The sequence below is a fragment of the Anabas testudineus genome, chromosome 11 (genome assembly GCF_900324465.2).
Source record: "Anabas testudineus chromosome 11, fAnaTes1.2, whole genome shotgun sequence".
Lineage (NCBI taxonomy): Eukaryota > Metazoa > Chordata > Actinopteri > Anabantiformes > Anabantidae > Anabas > Anabas testudineus.
Window position 1 is genome coordinate 4,537,107 of NC_046620.1, and position 18,648 is coordinate 4,555,754.

At 42.2% G+C, this 18,648-nt stretch overlaps 1 protein-coding gene across 6 annotated transcripts in view; it reads left to right on the top strand.

Moving 5' to 3' along the window:
- cica (capicua transcriptional repressor a) overlaps positions 1-18,201 on the top strand; it is a 28,625-nt gene extending 10,424 nt beyond the window's left edge. For 3 of the 6 annotated variants that reach the window (XM_026350057.1, XM_026350059.1, XM_026350058.1), the window contains exons 4-22: positions 2,258-2,389; positions 3,439-3,592; positions 6,082-6,181; positions 6,281-6,463; positions 6,571-6,697; positions 6,983-7,155; positions 7,878-8,010; positions 8,408-8,490; positions 8,707-9,544; positions 10,010-10,137; positions 10,596-10,756; positions 11,167-11,410; positions 12,133-12,418; positions 12,821-13,002; positions 13,527-13,669; positions 14,173-14,323; positions 14,435-14,570; positions 14,655-14,780; positions 14,985-18,201. In XM_026350057.1, the coding sequence (XP_026205842.1) occupies positions 2,258-2,389; positions 3,439-3,592; positions 6,082-6,181; positions 6,281-6,463; positions 6,571-6,697; positions 6,983-7,155; positions 7,878-8,010; positions 8,408-8,490; positions 8,707-9,544; positions 10,010-10,137; positions 10,596-10,756; positions 11,167-11,410; positions 12,133-12,418; positions 12,821-13,002; positions 13,527-13,669; positions 14,173-14,323; positions 14,435-14,570; positions 14,655-14,780; positions 14,985-15,241 (3,737 nt within the window). In that variant the 3' untranslated portion in view covers positions 15,242-18,201. Of the gene's footprint in view, positions 1-2,257; positions 2,390-3,438; positions 3,593-6,081; positions 6,182-6,280; positions 6,464-6,570; positions 6,698-6,982; positions 7,156-7,877; positions 8,011-8,407; positions 8,491-8,706; positions 9,545-10,009; positions 10,138-10,595; positions 10,757-11,166; positions 11,411-12,132; positions 12,419-12,820; positions 13,003-13,526; positions 13,670-14,172; positions 14,326-14,434; positions 14,571-14,654; positions 14,781-14,984 lie in introns of those variants that run through there. The other 3 variants (XM_026350060.1, XM_026350061.1, XM_026350063.1) reach the window with 3 other exon arrangements.
- The last annotated feature ends 447 nt before the right edge of the window (positions 18,202-18,648 follow it).

Sequence of the window (18,648 nt, forward strand, 5' to 3'; positions counted from 1 at the left end):
TTTCTGAAGTAAACGTTTACAAACTGGACGTCAATGAATAATTAGTAATACGACTAATACACATTTGCTGCCCTTGTAGTTAATTAGAGGAGTAGACTTTGACAGATTTGTACACAGCAGTGTATTTGTTTATTGCAGTTAAAGATAATATATATACTCAGAACTTGTTAAGACTTAACATTTAAAACATGCTAACACGTTACCTACACTTTTAATGCTTTTGGTTTCATTTTAATCCATAAACTCGATTGAGGCTGAGTGGAAGATTTAGGCGCATTGAGTAGTAATTAGCTGTAGTTTGACCACAACTGTGGGTGGAAACGCTGAAGAGTGTCGATTTTGCGCTTTCATTAGGTCGCGTTCTGACTCATGTGTCTTTGCTGCTACAATAACGCGCGAGAGAGATAAAACAGTTTTGGCTTTAAAACCATTTCCTGTTTCACTGCTCGTTCAGATTAGTCTCAGAACATTAGCTACGTTCAGCTGGAAGCTGTTCCTGCCAGTAAAGTTGATTTATTTTTATTATGAATTTAGTCTTAAATCCAAAGCACTGAAAGTTGGAAAACAAGTTTTTATAATTTATTCAATGTTCAGATTTAGGTCTACCACACCCAAACACCGAACTTTTAAAGTGTTTTATCAGTTTTTGTTTCTGATAGTTTGCCGTACCCTCTTATTTACACCTCACTAATTAAAGCTCAACTTAATAAATAATACATTTGCCAACTTTTCATATTTGTCGTGTCAGCCACTACACAAAACAAACCCAGTTACGTTAATCTGCCTTGAATTAAAAAATGTCATCTACCTATTTCTGGTCTTGTCTACCTTAAGAAAGCGTCTTTTCGTGTGTAAAACATTTGAATAAGATTCACTTCCTCAGTTCAAGTTCCTCATGCAAACAGCAAAATAAACTGCCAGCAAGTAGCAAAGGAGTGCAAAGGTTACCGGGCAGCATTAATAGTCATATGACATGATTTTAAAGAGAACTTATTGAACAGTGTGTGTAATGAACCAATAATTCCTGCCATACATCCAGGGTGTATTTACATTTTCCTCGTCTAGCTCAGCAGTATCTGGATCTCCATTTTACATGAGCCATAACCAGCAAATGGTTAGCTATATATAGACCATTTTAATACTTTATTACAGAATTATTAATGGAATTGGAAACTGGACTGCAGCAGAGTTCACAGCCAGTTTATGTCCGCCATGTGAAAACCCGATCTGTACTCAGGCCCGACAGTCTGTTGAGGCAGAAAATTTCATTAAATACATTTATTAGTACACAATAAAACACTACTGAAGTACAATGAAACAACTCTCAATCTAAAATACTCATCAGTAGTATTGGATGTGGTGGTAGTACTAGTAGTTGTAGTGTTAGTATTAGCAGTAACAGATCTTTGTCTAATTGAATTGTGATGATATGAAGTAAATGATTTTGAGGAACTATAAAATGTGTCTTGTCGTGCCATGCCAACACGCTGCTGCCAGCATTTCGAAATTTACTGTGTTAGCATGTTAACATTTGCTAATTTGCACTAAATGCCCAGTAATACTGAGATGATAATGTCAGTAAATCACCTGAAAATGTGGCTGAATGAAAAGTTACAGGATCAAACCTTATTATATTGTGTCTGTACCACATTCTATAGCAAACCTCCCAAAATTCATGTTAACATTTCACTAAAAACCAGAAGTGTCAGCAGGAGAAATACTATTAATGTTGTGATCCTGCTTCTAACAGTAACACTGCTCCCTAAGTCGTAGTAATAGAGATTTATGGACAAATTACAAATGTAGTTTCTCTTGGCGTGAAATGTTTCCCACTGCAGAGACAGATCAGTTCAGGGTCCAAAGCTCGGCAGCAGTCTAGACAGCGAGGGGTCTGGAATCTGTGTGGATAAAATAACAGGTTCCCTCATCACTACACACAACACATGACACCTCGGCGTTCGTTATCCTGAGGGATGGTCTCTGGGTTGGAGAGGGGGGCCCGAGTAGGTGGCTAAATACACAACTCCATTCATGGTCTTCTGCAGTCTCTGGCACTTTCTATGAACGTGTAGTTTTTAGTAGCACTTTAGCTCATCGCTGGCTGATGATCACATAGAGTTTCACATGCTGCCAGAGGGCAGAGCGCTCCCTTCTGTCTCCAGTCCATGATACGGAGTAGGATAAACATGATGACTTTTCACTTTTTCACTCTCTCTCTTTCTCTCTTTCCCTTCTCTGTCCCTTTGTGTTCCCACAGTTTGGACCAACGTGGAGCCTCGGTCGGTGCCAGTGTTCCCTTGGCATTCGCTCGTCCCTTTCTTGGAGCCCAGCCAATCAGGAGCGGCTGCCCAGCCTGCTGATGGTCAACAGCTTGTCAATCAGAGCAAAGGTAGCAGATGACCCCAATGCTTTTCTCTGGACGTGACATCACGGCTTTTTACCCACACGACAGAACAAGGAAGTCTGATTTTACAGTGTTTGATCATATCTGTATATAACAATATATTATAAACAAGTAGTTCCCAAAATAAAGTAATCCTAACAGGAAATATTATTTAGTATGTTTCTCAAATAACAACTGCCAAAAACACTCAAGTACAAATGTTGTTTGGACAAACCAGCAGCCAAGTCAGTGTTTCCCAAAACATTTGCGACTGAATTTCAAATCAGCACAGTTGGTGTTCACACCAATGTAGTTCCAGTAATGTTGTTGATAACACTGTTTATTGGCTGGAGTGGTAAAAATGTATTCATAGACTAATTTTGACTGTTGGGAACACTCAGTAATCTGAAAGCTAATTTGAGGGATGCAGTGTCTGTTTCACATTTGTATTTAAGTTTTCTTTTTATGAGCTGTAAACTAGTTGTTGTTTAGAGTTGAGATCAAAGCTCAATATCTGAAATTGTTTGTTTTGTCCAGTCAACAGATGAAATGATCGTTGTATTCTTGGCATTATTTGCGTGAAAGAATTAATCAATATCAGAATTTTTGGCATTTGGTTTTCTATTAGTCAATGAATCATTAAGCTCTCGACAAAGACAATTTCATCACTGGAATTGAGAGTACTTTACTGCATCTCATTCATTGATGTTTTACACAAGCTGTAGCCTGAATGGAGGTTAAGGATGCAGGCTCACTATAAGGGTGGAAATATGACATTGAATAACTTCTTTAATGCACAGATCATAATCACCAAATTCTTAATAATCACTAAAGGACAAATGCCTTTTGTTCTTTATGTGACTTTAACTTATATGAAGAGTTCTTCTTACTACTGGAAAATATTATAACATAGATATAATCAGTGCTTCTCACACCTCCCACAGTCAGTTGGCCAGAATAGAGCCACCCATCCACAAGCTGCATGCATTAACTATATGGCACCACTTTCAAAAAGTTCTTCGCTAACTGCCACATAAACCGCTTTTGTTTTCTAGAGCCTCGTTGTGGTGTCGCCCTGGTGAGCGAAGGGCGGACCGGCCCTCCAGACCTGGAGAGGGGCTCGCCGTCATGCCTTCCCCCGACCAATGACAATCCTCCCACAGACAGGGGCGGGGCTGACAGCGAGACAGAGAGCGACACAGATGACCCGTAAGTACAAAGTCTATTTTTCGTTTTTGATTTTCTCTTCTGTTTTGCAGTTTCATCTTTTGCATGTTGAAGGTTTTATGTACACCACAGTACAACATAGTGTTCAGCTGTGACTGTGGATGTCAAATACAATCAAGACATAAAAAAGAAGATGCACAAGAAATAAAGGCTTTAATTTAAATTCAGGTGTAGAGTAGTGCTGTGGCACGTTGTGACAACTTATAGGTATCCTGTGTAGACGTTTATTTCTTTATATTTATTACATATAAGTTCGCTGCCTTATTGAAGTTGTCACTTGTTTATTTTGCAGCATAGAAACTGGTTCATTAACATAAAATCTGGGAATCGGTTCATATTTAAATTATTGTTGCCACACAGTTTGTTCCTGATTTAATCCCCACTTGTCCTTGGGTAACTACTCAGGACTTTTTGCAAAGTCTTGATGATAATTTTTTAAATTATATGAATCAATCTAAACCAGTGTCTGCAGCTGTATTTGATTATTCCTTGAAATGAGGAGAATCAAAAAAAAAACAAAACAAACAAAACAGGTGTTGTCAAGTCTTTAAGCTAACCTCCTGTTCTCTAAAAAATATTCTAATCGTATTGGTGCTGCTTTTTAATAGTGCGAACTCATTTTCAGCGAATACTTCAAACACTGTGTTTGTTTCCTCTCGGCATCTCTGGATATGACTCAGTAGAAAGCAGATAGTATCTGTAGATTATATTAGACACAGTTTGTTGCTGTGCTTTGAATCACCAGCTTTAAAACTCTCAAGGACGCTACACTTCGAAACAGGTGCGCTCGATCCACCTCTGACAGCGAAAATTCAAAAGAAACAAACAACAACAAACAACTTTTCTACCGGCTGCATCAGTGTGTGTGTCTGGCAAAAAGCAGTACAGTCTGTGCTTGCTCATTCCACTCAGTCTCAGGCTGTGTCTCTGCGTCTGGCTGGGTTATTGCTCTTTCAGAGTGACTCAGACGGGCTGCGTGGCTGTCTGGCTGGTAGTGTGGTTTTGAATGTTTCAGGGTCACTGTGTTCACAAAGGCTGCCATCGGCAAAAGAAATGCTTCAGCAATCTCTTAATGTTGCAGTGGCTACACCTGTTGTCTGTCTACATCTCAATGGAGAGAGTAATGGCATTAATAAAAAAAGGTCCACCTATTTAGCAGGCTTCGCGCTCCAGTTTTTGGCTCTGGTCCCCTGCTTGTACAAAAATACCCCCACTGCATGCTTGCAAACAGATACAAATAAATAGATAGTATAATCATTTAATAATCTTTGATCTAACCCTGCTTTCCTGTTCACCCTCCGACTGTTGCCCCCTTCTTTGCTTTGTTTTTAGTATGTCTTAACTGCTTTACATACACAAACCGATAAACTGAAACACACGTTCACATTCACACATACGCCTAAAACATGTACACAAATAGCACATCTGACTTTACCCCAGTAAAAGGCTCGGAAATGGTGACATTTGATATTTTTTCGTTATGTTTCCCATGCTGATTTATTAAAATTTTTTACTTTCAAGCTGTGTGTGTTACTATTTTACCTTTTTTGTTTATTTAATTGTTTCTTTGCTGTAAAAAATGACATTTATTCAGCAAAACTAGACAAAAAAGCCATAAACACCATATTCATGTAGTTGCAGCTTGACATCGGGTCATTCTCTAACAGCAGAAAGGTTCAGACTTTGTTTGCTGGCTCGTGAAAAGACCTTTGTAGTGATAGTAATGTTATGTTCACAATTCGAACTGTATTGTTGCCAACAAACCTTTAACCCACTGATTTATTAGTCTACACTTTTGCTGTTTTATTTAAAATGGCCCCCAGTGCATGTGTTGCATATGATTTATGTATTAATATTCACATTATCTTTTGAACTTTATCATAATAATATATTGTAATATAATTTACTATTATGAGTTATTACCATTTTTTGTTTCACTGTCTGCTTTAACTCACCGGTTTGTGAAAGCTTTTGATATTTGCTTTTTATAATTTACTCTGTGCTTGGTTCCTATATCATGGAACAATCCTGTTTTACAAGAGTGCAATTTTGAAATATCATAAACTGCAGTTTTGTGGTATTAACTGAATTCACACTCCACCACAGGTGAGAAGATAATGAAAATAGTGTCAGCTATGTTAACAATAAATGAAAGGAAAATAAAGAAGTAAAAAGGAACAGAGAAAGAAAGCACTTTTTACTATTGTCTGGTTAAATGATGTCTGAATAATTGGTTAAAATAAATCAAATTAAATTTGAGGAAACAATCTTAAGAAACTAGAAATACTACAAACCATGACAAAGACTCCTCACTACACCGTTTCTTTTTAAACATTCATCTGATTTCCCCCTAAATCCTTTAACAGCCTTTTCATTTGTTGGTATCTTCGGTGTCTATTAGAGAATGGAATCTCCCTACATTTCCCTCATGGACTCACCGTTTCACTTTTATTTCTGTGTTTGAATTGTAGGTTCTCCCCGGGTGTGGCCAATGATCCAGCTCCCTCCACTGGTCCCATCAAGAGACGCACACAGTCCCTGAGCGCCCTGCCCAAAGATGGAGACAGGAAGGTCAGTTCGTGATTCAGACTCAGAGTCACTAATTAGAAAAGACAAAAAAAATGAATGACACTCTAACGGTTTAGCATGTGTTTTCCAAAACCCAACCAGAGGGAGAAGGACCACATCCGCCGCCCCATGAATGCATTCATGATTTTCAGTAAACGCCACCGGGCCCTGGTGCACCAGCGACATCCCAATCAAGACAATCGCACAGTCAGCAAGATCCTGGGGGAGTGGTGGTACGCTCTGGGGCCCAACGAGAAGCAGCAGTACCACGATCTGGCCTTTCAGGTAAAGATGCACAGTTATTTAACAAGGTATTTCAACAGCAGTGGAACATGAACTACAGAAAGTGCATAAACAGAAAGTTCAAAAAGATCCTGTGTGTCCTCCTCCAGGTGAAAGAGGCCCACTTCAGAGCCCACCCAGACTGGAAGTGGTGCAACAAAGATCGCAGGAAGTCACTGTCAGAGGGCCGTGGGACCCCAAAGGAGCCACGGCAGAGGAGCATGTCAGAGAGCATAGGTGTGTTTATGCATGTTCATTAGTGTTGATTAGCATTAATGAATATTTTTATAGTTAGTTTTAAGAAGGAGAACATTCGTCAGTAAATTGTGTTGATCTTTTTTATGTATTTCAGCTCCTGTATTTACATAAATATGTAGATCTTTATTACATTTCTTGTACCTACGCAGCATGACTAAACATTTTAACTACCAATAACACTCACTTCAAACCTCTATCACAACGCTGATAGAATTTTATTGATTCAATCTGTGGTGATACACTTTCATCTTTCCTGTTTTCCAGATCCCCTTTCAGAGTCGCAGGCACTGGAGGGGAAGGTAGGAGGCCCAAACTGGCCAGGGGGATTGGATCGTCGAGTGGGGCTGTTTGCAGGCCAGCACTCTCGTCCCAGAGCCTTTTCCCAGAGCGCTGTGCACACCCTAGAGCAGAGGGAGAGGGAGCGAGACATGGAGAAGGTGCGAGGTTATTATTCTGTAGCTCAGAGGCAGAAAACAGACACGGGAGATTTTAAAATGTGAAGCAACAAATCAGCCAGAAGAAGCTGTTTAATTTATCAGATCATTCAAGTTTAGAGCTTCACATTTCTCAAAATGAATCCAGGAGAAGAGAAGTACCAAAAAAAAAATCAAGCAAAGACAATAAAAAAAAGAAATCCACAGACTAAAGTAGTAGTAATAAATAGTAGACAGACAACATTTGTGTTGAAAAGCTGAACCGAAACCCCACTGTTCAAAAACAGTTCAAATGGACTTACTTAGTTCTTTGTGTGAGGGCTGGAGGTGTTGCTGCTGAAACCCCACTGAAAGCTCTGGGGGAGCTCAGCCTCCAACTTCAAAGGTTTCGCTTTCTACTTTTTAGTGCCTTTGAAGGTATAAGACTGTGGTATTTGCTGCATCGCTGCTAATCACAGAGGAGTCGGCCTGCATGTGAGCTCTTTTGTTTGAAGGCATTTATTTGGTGCTGTGGCGAAGCCGTATATGTATGCTTGCTTTGATAATAGCCATACTACACCTGTCTGATGTGTCTTTCTTAGATATTTCAAGCTTTTCTTTTTAGTTTTGAGGTCATTATCAGTGTTGCACAAAAAGTATTTGACTTTCTGGATATATTCATTAAAATCACTGCAACTGTAAAGAGGAATTATGTCTTAACGCTGAACTTTTTCAATCTGTGTCAGGAGGACGGAGCGAGTTTGTTTCATAACAGGCCACCGCCTCAGTCCCTGTACCAGGGTGGGGCCAGCGACGACGTGACCAGTGATGAAGAGCGCATGGTCATCTGTGAGGAAGAGGTTGACGATGATGTCATGGGTGAGTCTGATGATCAGCAGAGCTGACTGGTGGTTAGATACTGTATTTCATAACCACAGAGTGATTGTTTCAGTTCCCCACAATGGTCAGTGTGTGACTGAAAAAGACACCGAACGTCAGCCTTCTTAGTCAAAATGATAGTGTCAGCAAAACATCTATAAACTAAAAAAAGTAGCTGTGTCATCTGGTGAGTCCCAGCCACAGACTACTACAGTAAATGCTAGTTGCACATGTGAATACCACATGCAGTAAGTGGCTATTTGATGGTAGACTTGTAGTTTTTCACTTTTTTTTTTTTACAGAAACCACCATCATGTAGATTTCAAGTGTGTGTGTCTGTGTTAAAAGAAGCAGTTAGTTAGCAGTGTATAAATCTCTATCTGTGTTCATTCCTCAGAGGATTCGTGTCCTGAAGGCTCCATTGACCTCAAGTGTAAAGAGAGAGTGACAGACAGTGATGAAGATGAACCAGATGGACAGGTGGGAATTAATTCATTAATTTCTTTCTGTCTCTTTCTAATAAAGATATTGATGTAGTTTGATTTACAGTACAGAGAACTAGAACTATTTAAATTGTTGGTGGTTTAATTTGAGTTATTTTATCTGATTCACTTTAGTCTAAAAGTTTCTGTAAGTTGACAAAGAGAAAAACTAACTTGTCTTGCTTTGATCTGTGCATCTCTCTCTTCCCTCCAGCAGGGCTTCCAGCCAGTGGCTCGTTCCTCTCTTCCCTCCTCATCTCCCTCCATCCCTCCCTCCGACTCCACCTCAGCTAAAGGGAATGGAGGAGGAGGTGCTGACGACGGGTCTGAAAGAAAGAGAAAGAGAGGCGCAGACGGAGAGGACGAGGGGAGCGAGAGAGGAGGAACCCAGAGAGAAGAACCAGCAGCAGGTGGAGGGAAAGGTGGAGGTGGACAGGGAGTCCCCTCTCTGTCCATCACAGGCTCAACATCCTGCACCCAGCCGCTCGTCACTTTGGCCCAGCAGGGTCTGAACCAGGTCCGCATGGCTCCCACCATGGTGACCAACGTGGTACGACCCGTATCCAGCACGCCAGTGGAAGGAGCAGTCACCCTCAGCCCCCTACCGCAGGACAACAAAGCCACTCTTCTGATTGGAGCAGGCGGACCTCAGCAGCTGCCAGTCACTGCAGGGGGTGGGTACCTGTCCTCATCGTCCTCCTCTGTTCCAGTCAGTGTAACCCCTGTGGGGGGCAGCAGCCTGGTCACTAGCCTAGTTCTAGGAGGGTCATTCCCTGCCGCCCAACCAGTGCAGCTCCTCAGCCCTCAACCCCCACAGCTGCACGCACAAACCCCGCTACCCGTCCTCCAGCCCCAGCTCCACCCTAACGCTGCAAGCTCCCAATCTCCTGCGGGCTTCAAGCCGCTAGCGCAGGTCCAGTACATCCTGCCCACCGAGAGCCCCTCGTCCCCTCAGTTCACCCACCAGCAAATCCTCTCCCTGCCCACCAATGGCGCTCTGGCCAATGGCGTGCACTCAGGTGCAGGAATCAGAGTCAGCCCCGGGACCAGAGGTGAGACAGAGAGCAACAATTGGCTGACACCAAAGAACCAATAAACTCTTAGTGTTTGTACTGGTCCACTCAAAACTGGAAAAAAATAATTCTTTCATTTTTCTATTTGTGTTAATCATCACCACGGGAAGCGTTGGAAATAGATTTGATTGGCTTACATAAACGGGAGATACATGACTGACAGCAGAAACACTGTTGACACGAGTATGAGCGCCCGCCGCCCACCCATGCCTTAATCACTCTCTATTCATGAGACTCAGAAGCAGCAGAAAATTGTGGGAAAATTGAGGAATATCACTCGTATCCGTAGCTGAAATGTCCTCTCTGTGTCTCCACCCACCCGTCGCTCCTGTGCTGTCACCTCTCGTCGTTTGGATCGATTCATCTGTTCCTCACGCTGAGTGATTTCATCTCTCTCTCTCTCTCTCTCTCTCTCTCTTCATCCCTCTCCTGCTCACTCATTAGTCCAAACCCAGAGCAAGATGTTGGTTCCCATGGCAACAGTGAGAACAGGGTCTACTCCTCCTCATCCCTCCATCTCCCTGGTGGCTCCGCCTCTTCCTGTGCACAACGGCCCTGCGTCAGGAAACAAGGTACAGATGTCAACACGGTAACTGAAACAAGATAAGATGTTGTCCAAGATGGAAAGGTTACTTAAAACATTTTTTGGTTGTAGCTTTTGATGTGTTAGGATTTTTGACCTTTTCATGCTGCTTTTCAAACCTCAAACTACATTTTGTTGCATTAGACGTGTGCAGTGACAGCAGAGGAGTTCAGTTATAGCTCCATCATTTCATGTAGTTAACTGTCAAAGTGTAGAAAAAATGATTAATGAAAACTGGACAACTGTTTCAGAAGAGACCAGCTGCTTGAACAAGTGGTGAATTGCTAGAAATATTCTGAGCACCATAAAACCACACACTGGAAACATCATAAATAAATCATTAAATCATATGTGTGTTCTCTAAAAGAGCAGGAAAGGAAAACCTGAATCTATTTTTAGTTTGCTGGTAAGAATATCCTTTATGTGACGTTTTCCTGCTCTTCATAGATAATCCAGATCGCTCCCCTGCCCATGGTCCAGACCAACGTTCACCATAGCGGCGCAGCATCAGTACACCCTGGGAGCCCCTTTCCTGTTTCCGTGGCAACAGTAATGGCCCACGGTGCTGCGCCCCCACAGACCGTGCTTCTGACCTCGCCACCCACCAGGTCACTCACACCTGAAAGACAGCTACATAAATACCAGCTTTTATTTTTCCTCAGCTGCTGCTTCAGCTGGTCAGAGACTCGAGTTCAGCAGCATTTAAAACATGCGGTCGGACTTCGATTTGAGCTGGGTCATAACGCTAAACGTACTTAATGTGCATAAAAGTCGATGAAGAAAGTCACAACACTTTGAACACATATTAATACTCCATCATCCCTTGGAGCCATCGATACTGAAGTTTCAAAAGAAATATTATGAGCAGTGTTTTTATCTGATCACATAGTTCGACATAATTTACACATTCCAGCTTAAACATTTATTTGTTAAATGTTATTTTCTGTGATACAACTATAGATTAAACCTTTTGATTTGACATTGAACAATATTCACTTTGGACTTTTCTCTGCTTCAGGATCACCTACGTCCAGTCTGGCCCAGGAGTCGCTGCAGCGACTCCCCAACAGGCAACGCCCGCTCCCGGTCCTGCGTATCTCCCATCACCGCTGACGACTCTGGGCTTCACCGCCATCGCCCCAGCTAGTCAAACCCTGGTTCAGCCCATTGTTGGTCAGCCGCCACTGCTCGCCCCAGCCCCGCCCCTCAGCTGCCAATCACAGACTCCTCCTGGCCAGGCCTTGGCAACTGCTGGTCGTCAGGTAAAGAAGAAAAAATATTAACATTATAATATAACATTAACATTTTGTGAAAGTCATCACCACATCAGTTCCGAGACATTAGGGAAATCACTGTTAACGAATAGGAGGGAACATTGGCAGGCTAACCTGGCCTCAGTGTTACATTTTACATCTTGTCTACCACTGTTGACTGTCGGTTTACAGCATAAAGATTTGTTTGTTTTGTGCCGATTCTGGATAAAATGTACATTTATATAACTTCTTATTGAAAGCACGATCTTTCTCTTTTTATCTTCTTCTGTTTATTACACAGTTTGTATTTAATGCTACCTTTATGAAGACTAAACAAACACTATGATCATGGCTGGAATCAGACTGTCTGATAAAGATAAAGATTAAGAACATTTAGTCTGCTCTTAATTATAACACTTTCAAACGACTGGTTGTGCCTGTGAATGAATGAGCAGAGCCTCTTCTGCAGAATAACAGTGATCAATCAGCATTTCTGCCTCAAGTTGCCGCTTCAAGTTGCTTTGTCTGACCCCTGACAAGGAAGAATGAGATTTCAGGGGTCTGAATTAAGATCTAAAAACGATAAATTGTGCAGCCCTCATCAAAGCAGGATCAGTTTTTACTCTGGAGATGTATTCATATTCATCTGGCCTGTTTTCACCACTTATCCTTTTTCTTTCTGCACACCACCATTTATTTTTCAAGCTGATTACTGATGTTTCTGCTTTCAGGTACTAACTGCCATCTACCCTGCACCAACCGTTTCACTGGCTACTGGTGTGGTTTCTGTGGCATCTATGCCGCCTGCTGTGGCGGCTCCAGCCCAGGACATGATAAACCCGTCCTCTCCGTTAGCGACTGGGGTGCAGGGGTCAGCGGCGGCGACCTCGCAGCCTAACCTGGCAGTGGTAGTGGAGCCGAAAGTGGAGGTGAAGAGAGAATCGCAGCTGGATGCTCAGCTTGAGGATGGAGAGCAGGGGAATCTAGGGGCCACCTGTACCAGCAGTGCTGCGACAGGTAATAGTCATGAGCTGGTTTTAAATTTCAGTGTCCAGGTTTTCTAAAAGGTTTTTTTTGTAACTCGTCACACGTAGGATGCTGTAAAGCTTTTTGCTTTAACATCTCAACTAAGTATGTCACAGCAGTGCTTCTTTGCTGTGATATCAGCATGAACCCATCCTACACTTTAGGATGAAAGAGCCACGCTGGTTTCTCTTTACATTTTGAGGCATAAAAAGGGGTCATGCTGTTTTCTGTGAATGTTTCTCGATTAACATCTTGATCCTGAGCCTGCAGGATTAACGCTGATGCTGCTAGTTAGGGAGTTTCATTGTGTAACTTTTAAAATAAGATAAATAAAATGATGTACTAACATATCAAAGTCTAGTCTTATCTTTCTGTCTGTTCTAACTTATCTAGTAAAAAAAGAAGAGGACATCATTCTGCACATCAAAGAGGAAAATATGAGAGATGGACATTGCAGGGAGAAACAAAATGAGGTGGACGCAGAGCGCAAGAGGTTAATGAAGGAGAGCAGTGAAAAGCAGAGAGGCAGAGAGGCAGACAGAGACGACCACAGCATGGGCGACAGCGGCAAAGAGGTGAGAAGAGCTGAGAACAAACACTCAAGCTTTGGTTTAGGGATTTTTAGTACATCTGATGTGTTTACGAGGACATGTGTAACAACGTGTACAGGGGAGGAAACCAGGGAATTCCACAACTTCTCTTTTTAGACACATTTATGTTAAATGTTTTAGATAATTTTGTGTGTTTGATAAATATTTGTATACTAGGTTTACCACAGCACATCTATAACATCATGCACAGGGGAAGACACCAGGGAATTTCACAACTTCAGGCAACAGCTGAATTTACAAATGCATAGTTGACAGGAACAAACCAGGATGTATTTCCCTGCTTCTGCTGGTTTCAATCTTGTTTACTGAGAATACTAAGCATGTTTTAAATGATAGTACACAGATGACATGAAGTGACATCCCAGAACTGCTCAAATACGGCTGCCACGCGACATCACACACCTTCATTAATTGTATAATGACACCTGCTACAGAATGTCCTGAAAAAATTAAGGAATTGTCCTTTAACCTTTATTTTCTTTTCCCAGGCTGGACCTCATTCTCCACCTCCACCACCCTCAGGTTTGGACCCTCCTCCACCTCCCCTTGCGGAAAGAGAGCCATCCTCTTCCTCAAAGAAGACCAAGTTAAGACCCCCTCCACTCAAAAAGACGCCGGACACTCTCGACAAGTAAGTCTGACGTCAACAACACTAGAAAAGTCTGCAGCCGTCCTCTGTGATCAGACTTACACTAACTTATGGCTCCCGTAGAATCAGTGCCAAAACTAAATAAAACAAGTCTGCCAGGTCCTTCTGGCTTTCTGGTGGTTGTAAGATGTTCACTCTGTTTTAACAGTTTACGTTTTCTCAAGCTGAGAGAGCTCATAGAACAGCACAGTAGCTTATCTTTGGGAATTATCGCACAAGATTTTTACACACAGTGGGATCTGGTTCCATTTTTAGTTTGTTAGCAAATCACCAACTTCATAAAATCGTGGTGGAAACTCTTTGTTTACTGAATGTGAGTGGGTGGAGTGCTCAACCTTTAAAGTTTTTATTTAGACAGTAGGAGAGTGGTGGGGAAGCCACAGAGAAGAGGAAGTCCTGGCAGAGCTCAGCCCTAATGCAGGAGAAATGTGAAAGCATTCAGCAGCCATCCCGACTGACGTGGCGGCTGTGTTCTCTGTGCGCAGGGTCTTGTCTGAGACATATTTCAAGGAGCGCTTTGCTGAGCTTCCAGAGTTTAATCCAGAGGAGGTCCTTCCCTCTCCCACCCTGCAGAGTCTGGCCACCTCACCAAGGTCCATCCTGGCAAGCTACAGGAAGAAGAGACGCAATTCCACCTGGTGAGACACTGTCAGAAAGACAGCAGTCTGCTTTTATTTGGATATTATGTCATTTGGCTTTAAATAGTTTTTGCCTTATTAATGTCCTCCCTTTCATGTCATGTATCTAGAGACAGACCTCACTGCGGAGGACCCCAGCTCCCCGAGAAGGAGGACTCGACGTCTGTCTAGTTGCAGCTCGGAGCCAAACACCCCCAAAAGTGCTGCCAAGTGTGAGGGAGACATCTTCACCTTTGACAGAACAGGTAAGACGAGTACAGAAGGTGAAACAGCTGCTGAACTGCTCCACACACGGTACTCAGCTACGATGTCCTTTATGGTCAAAACAGGTGCAGAGGGAGAGGATCTTTTAGGAGACTTGGACAGGACCCCCCACTCGTCTTTGCGAAGGACTCTGGATCAGCGGCGGGCTCTGGTCATGCAGCTGTTTCAAGAACATGGCTTCTTTCCGTCAGGTAAATAGAACAAGAAGCTAATTAAGATCAACTGTCTGAAAATGAAGGTTTAATCTTTGGCTTGTGTTAAACTGTAAATGTAAAACAAAATATAATAACGTTGCAGTTTTCCCCTGCAGCTTTGTTATTCCATTAAATATCATACAGGTTAAATGATGGTTAATGTGATACCCTAAATTTCCAACATCCTTTTCTTTCTTCCAGCTCAGGCCACAGCTGCCTTCCAGGCACGCCACTCAGATACTTTCCCCACCAAGGTGTGTCTGCAGCTGAAGATTCGCGAAGTCCGTCAGAAGATCATGCAGACGGCCACGCCCGGAACACTCGAGCCTGGAGGTTTTTCTGAAGCCAACCTATCCCACAGCTCCTCTTTCAATCAATCAGCCCGGGAGGATGGCGGGGCGGAGCAGCAAGGAGACAAAGGCCGGAGCCCAGAGGAGCCTAAAAGTGAAGGATCTTAAGCTGGAGAGGATGCTAAATCTGAAAAAGGAAGGATAGGAAGAAGAGAGAGGAGAGTGTGTCATCCCTGCAGAATGTTCTTGTATTTGATGAACCAGTAATAGGGATGGCTCCAGCAGGATCCGTTTTACTGGCACTGATCTCCACCAAACTTGGGCGGAAATGCAGTTGAATATGGTCACAACTATTCAGACTACTCAAGGTGCACTTGATTTATCTAATGAAACAAAAAAGCCTCAAAAATAGACAAATCACATGCAAGTCCGGATGAGTCAAGTGCTTCTTGTAGTAGTGTTTTTCCTTTTTTTTTTGTAAGTATCCAGAATATTTTGAGTTAACACTTTGCCCAGGTCTGCGCTCAGCACATTTGTACAGTAGTTTGTAGTTTGACACACCAACTCTGTGGTACACACTCTATCTCTCTGGCACACACACACACACACACATGTAAACCCCGGTGCATATGTAATCTCCAGCATGCACATGATCCCACACAAACACACGCACACACACGTTCACCCTTACCAAATCAGACTGTTACTCTTGGTTGGCAGTCTCCAGGAGCTGCCACCAAGGACCATGACACACAAAGGCACTTTGTCACTTATTGTGCAGATGCAGTTTGCTGTTGCAAGCCAGCCAGCCAGCCAGCCAGCCAGCCAGCCAGCCCTCAGATGCCATTGACTTGACCTCCTTCTTGCCCTCCACTCCTCAGCACAGTGGTCGGGACACAAACACAACCCCAACGACCTCCACTGATATTACACAGCCCCTGGATGCTGCAAGACAGACAGCACATTTACACACACACAGATATATACAGTACACACGCAAACATAAGTAGTGAATGGACACATCTGTGCAGTGTGAGCACTCGTACACAAACATAGTCAACCCTGGTCTGACCAAGCCATTGGCCTGCACAGTTTTTAGTGATTGTAGTGAGAAGAGAAACTGAAAAACAAAAAGAAGGCAGGAGTTGGGATGTAGTGTGATCAATCTTTGCACCTTCAGTTGTTGCCATTTCGAAAGACTGAATCTTCTTTGGCGGGAGCTGATTATATATGTCTGTATGTCTGTTGGGGTCCCCTCCCGAAAACCTGTGTGAACAGGCACCGTAAAGAGATTATGTAAAGAGACTATTGGTTGTGAGGCTTTGAAGAATCGACACTGACGGGCTCCCAGCAGAGCTCAGAGAAAAGGCAGAAGAAGAAGAAACTGGATGATGTTCATTGGATGGAAGATTCGTATTCCAACAACAGGAAGACAGAGAACGATCGCGAATAAAAACGACATGACAAGCTTACCAACAGAGAGAAAAAGTAGAAATCTAACCAAACTTCTCTGAATCTCCCAGTGGATATGATGTTGCTTTCTCTCGTTATCGTTGCCGTGGAAATAACCAGTTTTACTGTGGCCTGTTTTCTCTCTCGTGGCTCTATTGTGTTTCTTCTCCAGCATAAAAAAAAATCACAACAAAAAACAAAAAAACTAAACAAAAACTCTGGACAAAGAAGGGGACAAAATCAGTCTGTGCCCCCCACTTTTAATTGTACCTGGGGTATTTCTCTCCCACTCCCCTCCCCTACAGTTTCTCACCAGACACAGAAGTGGGGGTGCAGGGGCGTTTGTTGTTTTGTAAAATGTTGAAATCAGGTGTTTGCACAATTTGTGCGTCCCTTCTCGTTTGGGGTCGCCACAAGTTAAATCAGGAAAGTATTGTTTTTAGAGATTGTTTTATTAGAAAAAATAATAACCTTGTTCTGTATGTTATCTACAACCTTATTCCTCCCCTTCTCTGCTCTTTTCCCCACTCTCAACCCGTTTTTCCTCATCCTCTCATCCCTCAAGTGTTGTTAGAAAGTGCCCTTAAGCACTGGTCCCGGGTCAAGCGCTATGTAGCTCAGGATGGTTCTGGTTTGGGTTAGTTCAGGGAAAGCAGATCCTAGACCAGCCCTGGAGGGCAGTCTCTTTAGCCCTCCCCTCTTTCCCCCTGTCTTCTTGACACTTTATCCTTTCCCATCAAATGGTGCAATAGGACTTTTTTTTTTTAAATGGGTGGGTCATTTTGTTTTTGGGGGGAAGGCTCTGTGCCATAGATATTAAATCCAGTGCAGTCAGTCAGTCAGTGAGAGGAGTGAGCTGTTGTGATAATATCTTTAACTATGGTATAAAATAAAACAAAAAAGAATCACACGATTATTGTTATTGTTGAAGAGATAGAGAGTATAACTTACTAAAAGTCAAAGACAATTTTCGAATAGCACTTTTTGCCTCTTTGCTTCCTCTGTGAAGAGTGGGGGTAGTCATTATTCTGGGTATCTCTTTTATTTCTCTGTATACAGTTGGATGTGTGAAAAATATATATACTGGTATTTCCATATATGTGCATATGGGTCTGTGTTCGGGTGTGTGTGTATGTTTTGGCACATGCAGGTAGCGTGTTAACACGACCAACCTCTTGTTCGTTTCTCCACACAGGTTATCAATAGTATATTTTTCATTGTATTCTACATTCTATATTTTACTCTAGAGACAGTATTTTTATAGTCACCATGACTATTTTGTCCGCCATCTTGACTGTTATCAAACCCAGTTGATTCAGGATATATATAAAATATATATTCAGGATATACAATATATAAATATATATATATATATATATATACAACACAGGTAAAAGCAGACTATCAATTCACATCTCTTTGGGGTTAGGGCTGTAAAGTGTCTGCATGCATGTGCAATCACATGCACACATGCACACACCCACACAGACATATGTGCATACACACACACACGTATGCGTGTACACTGTATGATTGTGCTTAAAAATAAACTGTCCTTACTTTGGAGAAGGAATTTTAGGATGAGTGTTATCTCATAAGCAGGCATGTTGACCATGTGCAATATTTCTAAACAACAAAAAAAACTAAATATTGAAAATATTAAAGATCTAACACAACGTCTTAATGTCCTACAATTTATTTTACATCCCTGAATGTATTTTATTGTTTCAAAGTTTCATTATGTGATCTCATAAAAGGAAATACAAGACAAGAGAGTTTACAAGAGAGCTTCTTTTCACTGTAACATGTTTGTCTATTAGAGTAATGAAAGGGATCTATAGAGGCAAGTCCCCAAATCCCTGGAACATACAGTGTGTGTTGCTCCAGCTGGCCTTTATCAAGTATCTCAGGGGTGAGAGTGCTTATTGGATTAGAGTAGCCTTTGAGATTCAGGTCATATTGGGTTAAAGGTAGGTTAATGTAAAGGGACCTGGTCAAAGCACGTCCCAGATAAGCTCAGAGGCCTGTGTGAGTTGATACTGCAGCTCTGTTGTTTCCCCTATGAAAATATATCATCATATTACTGATTATATTGAACAAAATTCAGATATACTGTCACAATG